Raw genomic sequence first — 13,013 nt, forward strand, 5'->3', positions numbered from 1 at the left:
CGAGACTCATCACTGAAGACGGTTCTTCTCCATTCATTGAGATTCCAGGCCGAAGGCGTGTCTGTAGACACCCCAGACAGCGATGGGATACCGATCTGACTGCCTTCCGCCGTACAGTCCGACAACTAGGAGTGATGCAATGGTGTGCCATTTCATTTTATAGCAGAAGCCCTTTTGTTGTAGTACGCGGTACCCTTACAGGAAGGCGGTACGTCGACGATATTCTACGCCACGTTTTGTCGCTCTTCATGGCAAGCCAACCTGGGCTTACACTTTAGCAAGATAATGCCCTATGGAGAAGGCGATGGAAATCACTGCGTTAAAGACACATAATGTGCATCCGCAGGACATGTGACCTGTAACTCAAAAGTGTCATGTTTATCTGTCCGTCTCTCCACTGGCGAAAGATTCCGCACTAGTCACCCGTTCGTATCTCTGGGACTAGGAGAAATATATTGACATAGTCAACGCAAGGATCATTTTCTACGATGCGGGACGTGGAATGTCAGAAGTTGACCTTGATAACGAAATAAAAAATGATGGAAAAGTTAGGGCTACATCTAGATATAGTGTGATTTCGTGAAGTGAAATGGAAAGAAGAGAAGGGTTTCTGGTCAGATGAGTATAGGGTAATATCAACAGAGAAAATGGTATAGCGGGAGCATGATCGTTGCGGGTAGGAATGTAGTGCAGACAGTGACTTACTATTGATGGTTCAGTAATAAGCTTGTTCTCATCAGAATCGACAGCAAATCAACACCGGCAACATTAGTTCAGGTATGCAAGCCGACGTCGCAAGCAAAAGATGAAGATGGAGAAAAAGCGTATGAGGATATTGACTGGGTAATTCAGTACGCAAAGGGAGATGAAAATCCAACAATAATATATGATTGGAATGCAGTTGTAGGGGAACAAGTAGAAGAAAGGGTTACGGGAAGGCGTGGGATTGGTAGTTAGAATGAGATAGGAACGAGACTCAGTCCTGCAATAATTTTCGGTCACTTATTGCGAATACTTTGTTCAAGAATCACATGAGGAAGAGGGATACGTGGGAAAGGCCAGGAGATGCGAGAAGATTTCAATTAGACTACATCATGGTCAGGCCGAGATTCCGAAATCAGATATTGGATTGTAAGGCGTATCCAGGGGCAGATATAAGCTTAGATCACAATTTAGTAATGATGAAGAGTAGGCTGAGGTTTAAGACACTAACCATGCAGAATCAATGTGTGCAGAAGTGGGATACGAAATTATTAAGCATTGAAGAGGTACGCGTGAATTTACCTGAGGATATAGATACTGTGATAATGAATGGTTCTGTTGGCAACTCAGTTGAAGAGAAATGGACATCTCTAAAAAGGGCAATCACAGAAGCCGGAAGGAAATACATGGGTAGATGGAAGTTAACTATGATGAAACCATGGGAACAGAAGACACGCTTCAGTCAATCGACGAAAGAAGGAGGTAAACACGATTAGGAAAATTCAGGAATACAGAAATAGAAGTCTGTTAAGAATGAAATAAATGGGAAGTGCAACGAAGCTAAGACTGAATGGTTGCAAGAAAACTGTGAAGAAATCGAGAAAGAAATGATTGTCGGCAGGACTGACTCAGCATTCAGAAGAGTCCAAACAATATTCTTTGAAATTAAAAGCAAGGATGATAACGTTAAGATTGAAATGGGAATTCCACTGTTAAATGCCTCTAGATGGGAGCGGATAGGTGGAAAGAATACATTGAACGCATAGAGGCAATTGTGAGATTCCGCTTTATAATGGAAGCGAAACTGAAGAAAAATCGACACGATCACGGTATTTGTCGTCCTGGAAAAAGTGTTCGACAATGTCAAACTGTGCAAGATGTTCGAAATTCTGGGAAGAATAGGTATAAGCTATGGGGAAAGACGGGTAATATAAAATATGTGCAAGGACCAAGAGCTAACAATAATTCTGTAAGACCAAGAGCGATGTGTTCGGATTAAAAAGGGTATAAGACAGGGTTGTAGTTTCTCGCCCTTGCTGTTCAAACCATAAATCGAAGAAGCAATGAAGACTAAAAGTTTTGAACGCTGCGATCACACAGTTTGGCCTTCAAAATGTATGGACCCAGGATGGCAGGATCGTAATCAAGACGGAAGGAGGGAGGAAAACGGTGACAAACATGTTCGAGCTGAAAGACTGAGCGAAATCTCGCGAGACACAAAGTCTCATATTGTAATCTGTCTAATATAAGTTAATTTTTTATTCTTTCTTTTCATTTTTTTAGCTTAAATACTGCTCCGTTATTTCTATAAGTACCGTAAGTACTCTATTTAAAATCAGTCAATTGTTTCACAAAAATATTGTTTCATTATTTGTCTATCATAAGTGCTCATGTATATTCATATTGTCAGTCAAATGGGAATTAACATCCTCCATTAACAGGAATCTCCTTACAACCGCCTTTCTATATCTGTTATTTCCATCTTCGCCACTACCACTATTACTACTACTATCTTTTTCGTAACTACTACTGCCACTTTCCATCTTTCTTTTGACTCCCTTCTTCGATACTTCCAGCGTGTTTTTCATCTTTAGTCCACAGACGCTTGAGTCAGTCACGACCTTGGACACACCTGTAAATATGTCTTCCCCCGCGAAATCCAGCTTTTGTCCCTCTTCCGGCCAGCACGTAAACGGAGCGCGCTCGGTCCTACAGGCGGCCACAATGGGACGGACCGGATCAGGCGGCGGGCTCTTTGTGGCCCACGCGAACGCGCAGTCTCTAACGGCTCACTTCGACGAGTTCTGTGACCTGTTCTGCCAATCGCTGTTCCACATTATCCTCGTCTCTGAAACTTGGTTGAAACCAAACATTTCTTCCGACGCTATCCGAATCGCTGGTTACTCTCTCCTAAGGGCAGATCGTGAAACACGACGCGGGGGTGGTGTGGGTGCCTATGTTCGCTCTGATCTGACACCTACTGTGCTATGCACATCGGATGCAAAGGGCGAAGGAGAAGCAGAGTTCTTGTTTTTCGAAATAAATACATCAAATCAGAAACTGCTAATTGGAGTAATCTATAAACCTCCAAACGTCGGTGCCGTGTCCTCCTTTCAGTCTGCCCTGTCCTCACTCGTGACCGACTTACAGTTAAAATCTCCCTCTGCCGAAAAACTAAGGCGACTGTTCCACTCCAATGATATGAGTTTAACACTACTGGACCCAACTCATCACACGCCACACAGCCACACAATCATAGATATAATAGCAACAAAGCGACCAGATAAAATAATCCGCGCCAATCAGACATCCGCTCCGGGACTCTCTGCTCATGACGTGATATTTTTCAATTACTCAATGCATACTACCAAAGAAAAATCTCACCTGGTAACCTACAGAAACTTAAAAATTTTTAACCATGACGCTCTTCAAAAGGATTGCTCAGACATCCCTTGGCATGATATAAACGAGGAACCGACTTTAGACGAAAAAATTCGGCAATTATGTCGCAAAATTATTGCACTGTATGATAAACATGCTCCTCAACGCACTGTTAAGGTAAAGAGATCTCCCGCTCCGTGGCTCACCACTGCATTACGTCAGTGAATGAATAAACGTGATGCTGCACATAGGGCCTTCAAGCGTAACCCAACTCCCGAGGCGTACGAAGCTTATAGGAAACTCCGAAACAGAACCAAGCAAAGCGTGAGGAATGCCAAAATCAGACATGCCCGCTCTGTCGTATGCGGCATATCAAAACCTGCTGCACTGTGGAAAAAGCTGCGCAGTTTCGGTATAGGGAAGCGAAGATCTGACGCTGTTTATCAAGCGTCTGCAGAAGAATTAAACGATTTCTTCTCAACAGCTGCAAACTGCCACGCAGCGACAAATTACCAGCCCCAAGATATCAATCTCTCGAGAGACAAGTTTTTCCTAAAACATGTCACTACCGGCACAGTACACAAGGCAATTATGAGAATCTCTTCCGAGGCAGTAGGAAATGATGGAGTGAGCATTGGCATGATTAAGAACGTCGTAGACACTATTATTCCAGTTATCACAGACATCTTCAACCTGTCTCTTGTCAGTAGTACATATCCTACTGAGTGGAAGCAAAGTTTAATTAAGCCTATACCCAAGACTGAGAACCCTAAGTCGCCAGGTGACTACAGGCCGATCAGCATACTACCTGCAATTTCTAAAGCCCTAGAGCACATCGTCCATGAACAACTGACGGATTACCTCAAAACTCATAACATCCATGACGAATATCAGTCAGGCTTTCGAAAGCACCATAGTACAGCAACCGCATTAATCAAAGTAACTGATGACATTAAACATGCTATGGACAGACGTGAAGCTACTATCCTAACACTGCTTGACTTTAGCAAGGCTTTTGACACAGTTGACTTCGATATATTACTAATTAAAATGAAACAGCTGAATTTCTCAAACAGCGCAATACAATGGTTCGACAGCTACCTCAAAAACAGAAGTCAACAAGTCATTTGTGGGTCGGAAAAGTCATCATGGAAAAGCGTGCGCTCTGGAGTTCCCCAAGGCTCCGTCCTTGGTCCACTACTCTTCTCACTGTACATTAATGATATTTCTTCAGTGATTCACTCCTGCAACTACCATCTTTATGCCGACGACATCCAACTGTACATAAGTGCAAGCCCCAAAAACATTGCTGGCGCAGTAGCGAGTATGAACGCAGATCTGTTTCTCGATGGGCACAGAACCTAGGTCTGAAACTAAACCCCAAGAAATCCCAGGTCATACTTATATCTCATCCAAAGTTAATCAGCCGGTACTTTCGCGAAACAGTCCCTAAAATACTCCTCAATGGTACCCAACTACCATACCAAAAAACAGTAAAAGACCTTGGAATAATCTTGGATGAACACCTAAACTGGGAAGAACAAACAGTCACAGCTTGCCGGAAATCGCTCTCCTCCCTACATGCAATTCAAAAGTTTAGAAAAATATTTCCAACCCATGTTAAACAAAAATTAGTCCAAACACTAGTCTTGCCTAATCTTTACTACTGCGATGTAGTTCAACACGGCACAAATAGTGAAAATTCTAGATGCCTCGAGCTAGTGATGAATGCTTGCGTTAGATACGTGTGCAATATTCGGTTGTATGATCATATCAGTCCTTCATACTCCCAGCTAGGTTGGATACGCCCACATACGGCACGCGATCTCCACACGATGTGCTTACTTCATCGATTTCTTAGCCACTGGTGCCCCCAATACTTATCTTCTCACATTAAACACCTATCATCATTCCACAATCGCAACACCAGATCGGATACGTCTATCATCTTGGCTGTACCTTTACATAACACAAAATCTTTCTCCGTGTCATTCTCCATCTCAGCCATACGACTATGGAACGCGCTCCCCTGTGATCTGCGTCTTATCCAGAACTACTCAACATTCAAGAGGGAACTCAAAGCTTACATATTAGGGACGGTATAACCACCATTCTTGTGCCCCTCCCATCTCTTTCTTTCTCCTCTCCATCACAGCTTCGAATTTTACCGTTCTATTTCTCTTCCTCTAACCTATCTACCTCTTATATATCTCTTTCACCCCATTCTATCGTCTTATGTCTCTGCTCGATGAGAATAACTCACAAGCTGCAAGAACATAACGAGAAAATTCCCAACTAACAATGGGACTGACATTCAGAAAAGAAAAGTATGTTTACTTTCATATACATAGTCATTATTATTATTATTATTATTACTATTATTATTATTACTATTATTACTATTATTATTATCATTATTATTACTATTATTATTATTATTATTATTATTACCGATTGTTATAATTATTTTTATTGTTATAATTATCATTGTACTACTGTTATAATATCTATTTTTTTCTTTAACATCAATACTGCATAATAGGCTATATGTCCTTAATGTTAAGTAGAAACTGTAACTCGTTCAACCTGAGTATGCCTGGTTAGGTGTAAGAGAGGGCCTGAAGGCCCTAATCTTGCCAGGTAAAATAAATGCATAAATAAATAAATAAATAAATAAATAAAATAAAGATTACAGAATAGGTTTAAAATTCGTGGTGAAAGGACGTCAGTGATTAGATGAGCTGATGGCATTTCTATGCTCAGTGGAAATGAAGAAGAATTACAGGATGTGTTGAAGGGAAAGCACTGTGTAATGAGCATAGAATATGGACTGAGAGTAAATCGAAGAAAGATGAAACCAGTGAAGAGTAGCTGAAATGAGAACAGCAAAGAACTTAACATCGGAACTGGTGATCACAATATACGTAGATAGCAGAATAACGCGTGACAACAGCGCAAGGAGGACATGAAAAACAGTCTAGCGCTTGGAAGCAAAGCATTGTACAGTGATGGTACTCGGTCGGTGGGAAAACGCACAGAAGAGCGAAGCATTTGAGATGTGGTGCTGCAGAAGAATGTTGAAAATTAGGTGGACTGGTAAGGGAAGGAGTGAGGAGATTCTCCAGAGAATAGACGAAGAAAGGAACATTTGCATGGAAAACACTTACAACAAGAACGGACAGGATAATATGACATCTGGAATTACTTCTATGGTACAGGAGAGAGCTGTAGAAAAACTGTAGAGGATGACAGAGATTTGAATACAATCAGCAAATAACTGAGAATGTATGTTGCAAATGGTACTCTGAGATGAAAAGGTTGGCAGAGTATAGGAATTTGTAGTGGGCTGCATCAAACGAGTCAGAAGACTATTGACATAAATAAAAAAAAATTGCCAGTTGGACCGAATCTGGCACGATATCTCTCAGGGGGACATCCAACAATTTCAATAGGCAATGTCAAGCCGAATACGTAACTGCTTGGATAATGGCCATAGGTGGACCAATCCGAAATTACCTTGCTCAACTTCTGAAGCTCTTTCTCTTGAATGAACCGTCCAATTTTTGTGAAAGTCTAATCATTTTTTTGTCTGTAAGAGTACATTCTACGGATTTCCGTCCCATCCGGATAATTCTTTCGTGGTGCGTCTCTTTTTTTGTGGACTGTGTGTTGCCACTTGCTAGAGTGGGCATGCCAAGGAGACGAACCGTGGTATGAATGCGACACCTGTACCCGCCTTTCGTCGCCATGCCCTCCGCCAGGCAACCGATATACTACTAGTAGTGTAAATAACATTTAATTGATTCATATGCGATGGTACACAATGGTAAGCTCTGTTGGCTCCTAGCGCCTCGCTAGTAAATGTCTTAAGATTAATGATCCTGAAAGATTCTGACTCGTTGAGGTACATGAGTGGGATAACCGGAAAGTTTTAATTACCACATCTAAACAATTAAGCGATATAATTAATTATTTCGTTTCCAGAATTAGATTTTCACTCTGCAACGGAGTGTGCGCTGATATGAAACTTCCTGGCAGATTAAAACTGTGTGCCGGACCGAGACTCGAACTCGGGATCTTTGCCTTCCGCGGGCAAGTACTCTACCAACTGAGCTACCCAAGCAAGACTCACGCCCCGTCCTCACAACTTTACTTCTGCCAGGAAGTTTCATATCAGCGTTCACTCCACTGCAGAGTGAAAATCTCATTTTGGAAACATCCCCCAGGTTGTGGCTAAGCCATGTCTCCGCCATATCCTTTCTTTCAGGAGTGCTAGTTCTGCATGGTTCGCAGGAGAGCTGTAAAGTTTGGAAGGTAGGAGACGAGGTACTGGCAAAAGTAAAACTGTGAGGACGGAGCGTGAATCGTGCTTCAGTAGCTCAGTTTGTGGAGCACTGACCCCCGAAAGGCAAAGGTCCCGAGTTCGAGTCTCGGTTCGGCACACAGTTTTAATCTGCCAGGAACTTTCAATTCTTTCGTTCGTCCTCGGGTCTGCAGTCCTCGATGCACAGTACCGAAACAAGTCACTAGAAAAGCCAGAACATAACGCCGCTGTCCATTGATAAAGAGGAATATCGTCAGGTAATTAGTTTTCAGCAGTAGCGCAAATGTTGTACCTGTGCTAGGCAAATACAGACAGACAAAGAAGTCATCACCTTCGGCCTAACAAAGCTGCAGAATTTCTGCCGCTGCAGTAAACTAAGTACCCGACGATATTTCTCCTAATCGATTGACAAAGCCATTGTGCTTCTACAGCGACGTGCCAAGGTTCTGTGGCGCAAGTATTTCAGTGTGTACCATCATTGTACGTTGAAATAAAACAGTTAGTTTGTCACATTATTTGTTCGATTTGATAGTTAAAACTTTATGGCTAGCGCTCCTTTACAGCTCCTACTTGCGTTGACGCTTCTGGAGGTTGCATATCTACCATACGCCAAAACTGTCTTCTACTGCTTAATTACCAGTTTGTGATGTTAAAAACTTATTTTCTTGTTTCAGATATTTACTTGGCGGCTATCACGGGTCAACCGCATTATTTTGGCCAGCTTTCCTCGCTGGCTTGTCGGTATACATTGAAGATGACAGACGAAAACCAATTACAGCATTTTACTACTACACGTGGGTAAGTGAAATAGTGTGCGTTTGACGTGAATGGTTTTGTATCTTAAGTGGACTACTCATAATTATAACAATTAAGACACTGCTTTTGACCATTATAATCTAGTGATATGAACATTTTGATTCATCACCATAAGATATACACCACTGTGATTATATGCAGGGTGTAGCAGAAAAGTTGCAACAAACTACGAGGGTTTGTAAAGAGTACGTTGAGGAACAAATCGAGGATAGGAACCAATGCCGGAAACGTCATCCAACCACGCTACAGAGCGTCGAAGGGACTGTCCCCAGGGTCTTCCGTTAAACCACCTCTTTGACGCCGATGGACCGTAGGCGGAACGTCTTCCAATGTTATTTGTTAGTCTTAGCGACTGAATGCCACGATCGCCAGTGGAGAAGATGGAACTAGCTGCTGCGTAGAAAGGCCTCGTCTCCTATGAATGCGATGCTCTGTTGCCTTGGCGGATGACCCTTTCAGACACGGATTTTCATCCACAGTTTATTTTTGTCCTGGAACCATCTAAAATCTTAAATGTTTTTCTGTGTGCAGGAGAAGAGTAAACTGCAGATGAAAACCAGTGCCGTGTCCGAAACTGTCATCCACCAAGGCAATGGAGCATCACATTCGTATGAGACAGGGCTTCTTACGCTGCAGCTAGCTCCACCGTCTCAACTGGCGATCATGGCAGTCAGTCGTGGTCACAGAATAACCAACAACATTGTGAGACATGCCGCCTGTGTCCGTGTGCGTGGAAGTCACGTTTGCTGCCGAAGTGGTTGCCTAGTGGTAGGCGACAGCCCCTATAGCTTCGACGCTACGTAGCGTCGTTGGAGGACGTCTCTGGACATGGGTTTCTATCCTCGATTTGTTCCGCAAGACATCCTCTACAACCTCTCGAAGTTCGTCGCAACGTCCTGGGACTCTCTGTATATACTGGGTGCGGAGGGTTGAGTTAAATTTTAGTTCGTTCTTCGTACTGTGCACTGTTCAATTGCAAAAATCCACCTACCTCAGTTCGGCGTCCGCTCACCATCCCTTTTCTCTTTAAATGTACATACTGTTTAGACTTCGGAAAAGCAGCGCTGATAAAAACGACGCCTATACGTATGTTCCAAAGTCTGCGTAAACTCTAGTAGCCTGCTGTCCTGCAGTTATCTCATAATACATATTGGATGGTAATGTTGGTGCTTCTGTCATTAGAAATTGATCAAAATTCGAAAGCAAGTCTTCTTCATTTCCTTAAGCACACATTTAAACCTGCCATCAAGTCCACATTTACTTAACTAACGAACCTACAACTCTCAGTTCTCACTTCATACAACAACTTCACACGCAAAGCAGCCAGAAATACAAATAAATCTGAGCAGATTGACTACGCGGTCTCACAGTCACAGTTCCGCTATTAATAGTGAGTTTCACATTCGGTCCTTTTCTGTGGATTTTTTTCAGAAGTCGATTAGCAGCGATAGTTCGTGCTGCTCAGCACGCAGCTGGCACCCGCATATACACGTCCATGCCACCTACAATGGAAGTAAACAGGGTGTTTCAGAAGTGATTATCAATATTCAAGGTTATGACAGGAATAATCAATCGAAACAAAGGGTCAAGTAACCATGGGGTCTAAAACGCATACCTTAAGAGCTATGAGCAATTCTTGATCTTCGATGCTGTGAACCAAATCTCTTCTACTGCAAGCTCTTTGTGTTCCATATTTTAGGAAGTGGTAGTATGGACTAAAACAAGAAAAAAAGTCCAGTAAACATGTGCCCTAAAACGTGTAACTTAAGATCTATGAGCAACTGTTCATATTCGCTATTTTGAAACACAACTCTTCTAATGAACAAGTGCTCATAACTTGCTTTTCCTTAATATATCTTCTAAGGTAAGTCGTAGGCTCAGTATTGCCTCGTATTTTCCAGCATTTCTAAGGAATCCAAACTATTCTTCCCCGAGGTCGGATTCTACCATTTTTCCATTCGTCTGTAAAGAATTCGTGTTACTGTTCTGCAACCGTGACTTATTAAACTGATAGTACGGTAATCTTGATACCTCTCAAGACCTGCTTTCTTTGGGATTGGAATTATTATATTCTTCTTGAAGCTAGGGTATTTCGCCTGTCTCATACATCTTGCTAACTAGATGGTAGAGCTTTGTCATGGCTGACTCTCCCAACCGTGTCAGTAGTTCAAATGGAATGTTGTCTACTCCGGGGGCCTTGTTTCGACTTACGACTTTCAGTGCTCTGTCAGATTGTTCTCGCAGCATCATATCTCCCATATATCTTCATCTACGTCCTAATCCATTTTCATAATATTGCCCTCAAGAAATCACCCTTGTATAGAACTTCCATGTACTCCTTCCAACTTTCTGCTTTCTCTTCTTTGCTTAGAACTCGTTTTCCATCTAAACTCTTAATATTCTTGCAGCTGGTTCTCTTTTCTCCAAATGACTGTTTAATTTTCCTGTAGGCGGCAATCTGTTTTACCCCTAGTGATACATTCCGCGACATCCTTACATTTGTCCTCCAGCCATTCTTGCTTAGCCAGCTTGCACATCCTGTATATCTCATTCTTGAGACGCTTGTATCCCTTTTATATTTTCTCCTTTCATCAGTTAAATTCAATATCTCTTCTGTTACCCAAGAATTTCTACTAGCCCTCGTCTTTTTTACTTATCTGATCCTCTGCTGCCTTCACTACGTCATTTGTCAAAGCTACCCATTCTACTTTTACTGTATTTCTTTCCCCTGTTTTTGTCATTTGTCCCATAATGCTCTCTCTGAAATTCTCTACAACCTCTGGTTCTTTCAGTTAATCCAGGTCCCATATCCTTAAATTCCTACCTCTTGGCAGATTCTTCAGTTTTAACCTACAGTTCGTAACCAATAAACTGTGGTCAGTGTCCACATCTGCCTCTGGAAATGTCTTACAATTTAATACCTGGTTCCTAAATCTCTGTCCTACCATAACATAATCTATCTAAAACCTTCCAGTGTCTCCAGGTCTCTTCCACGTATACAACCTTCTTTCATGATTCTTAAATTAAGTTTTAGCTATGATTAAGTTATGCTTATTGCGAAGTTCTACCAGGCGGCTTCCTCTTTCATTCCTTACGCACAATCCTTCTCCTCCTTTTCCTACAATAGAATTCCAGTCCCCCATGACAATAAACTTTTCGTCTCCCTTCACTATCTGAATAATTTCTTTAGTCGCTCCATACACTTATTTAATCTCTTCATCATCTGCTGAGCTAGTTGGCATATAAAGTTTCTGCTACTGTGCTAGGCGTGAGCTTTATGTCTATCTTGGCTACAATAATGCGTTCACTATGCTGTTCACACTAACTCATCCGCGCTCCTATTTTCTTATTCATTATTAAACCTACACTTGCATTACCGCTATTGATTTTGTGTTTATAACCCTGTATTCACTGGATCAGAAGTCTTGTTCCTCCTGCCACCGAGCTTCACTAAATCTCACTATATCAAACTTTTACCCATCCATTTCCCTTTTAAATTTTCTAACGTGCCTGCCCGATTACGGGATCTGACGTTTCACGCTCCGATCCGTAGAATGCCATTTTTTTTCTCCTGATAGCGACGTCCTCCTGAGTAGTCCCCACCTGGAGATCCGAATGGGGGACTATTTTACCTCCGGAATATTTTACCCAAGAGGACGCCATAATCATGTAAGCATACAGTAAAACTGCATGCCCTGGGGATAAATTACGGCTGTAGTTTCCCTTTGCTTTCAGCCATTCGCACTGCAAGGCCGTTTTGGTTAATGTTACAAGACCAGATCAGTCAATCCACGCTGTTGCCTCTGCAACTACTGAAAAGGCTGCTGCCCCTCTTCAGGAACCACACGTTTGTCTAGACCCTCAACAGACACCCCTCCATTGTGGTTGTTCCCACGGTACGGCTATCAGTATCGCTGGGACTTGGTTAAAGTTTTAAAGTATTATGTATGTGGAAACAAAGGAAAACTGGAAATGGGGATTTAGAAATCAGTGAATGAAGATTGGAGTATATGGCTTAGATAATTGCCATAAAGGGATGAAAAGTGAGCTTATAAGTCTGCTTGACTCACTGACACCTTTAGGTACAAGGGACATGTTTTTATGTGAGTACTGTTTTGAATTAAAAATAAAACAAGTATACTTTTCTTAGCAGTTTCATTTTTCGTGAAAGCCTGTACTTTACTTTTGTACATAATTCCCACCAACGTTTCGTCACTTAGCACATATATTTTTGATACCATCCTTGTATAAATCTGCTATGTGACTGGACAACCACTGCAATTCGGTCGTTTTAACTTCTTCATCATCTTCGTGGCGCTGACCAGCCAGATGCCTCCTCAAATGCTGGAACACATCGCAGTCACTGGGTGCTAGATCGAAGCTGTACGCAATTTGATTAAGTTGTTCACGTCTTAATTTCGGTTGGCCGCGCGTGGGCGGGCTTTGTCATGGAGTAAAACGATCCCCTTACTCAGCATGACATGTCTTCTGTTTTGGATTAAGAGACGCA

The 13,013-nt window shown here is 42.1% G+C and overlaps 1 protein-coding gene across 1 annotated transcript in view; it reads left to right on the forward strand.

The window, feature by feature from the left end:
* LOC126266671 (uncharacterized) overlaps positions 1–13,013 on the forward strand; it is a 175,659-nt gene that overhangs the window by 97,291 nt on the left and 65,355 nt on the right. Inside the window, exon 3 of the mRNA XM_049971095.1 lies at positions 8,362–8,485. Coding sequence (XP_049827052.1) covers positions 8,362–8,485 — 124 coding nt within the window. The remainder of the gene's footprint in view (positions 1–8,361; positions 8,486–13,013) is intronic.

Source organism: Schistocerca gregaria, chromosome 1 (assembly GCF_023897955.1).
Source record: "Schistocerca gregaria isolate iqSchGreg1 chromosome 1, iqSchGreg1.2, whole genome shotgun sequence".
Lineage (NCBI taxonomy): Eukaryota > Metazoa > Arthropoda > Insecta > Orthoptera > Acrididae > Schistocerca > Schistocerca gregaria.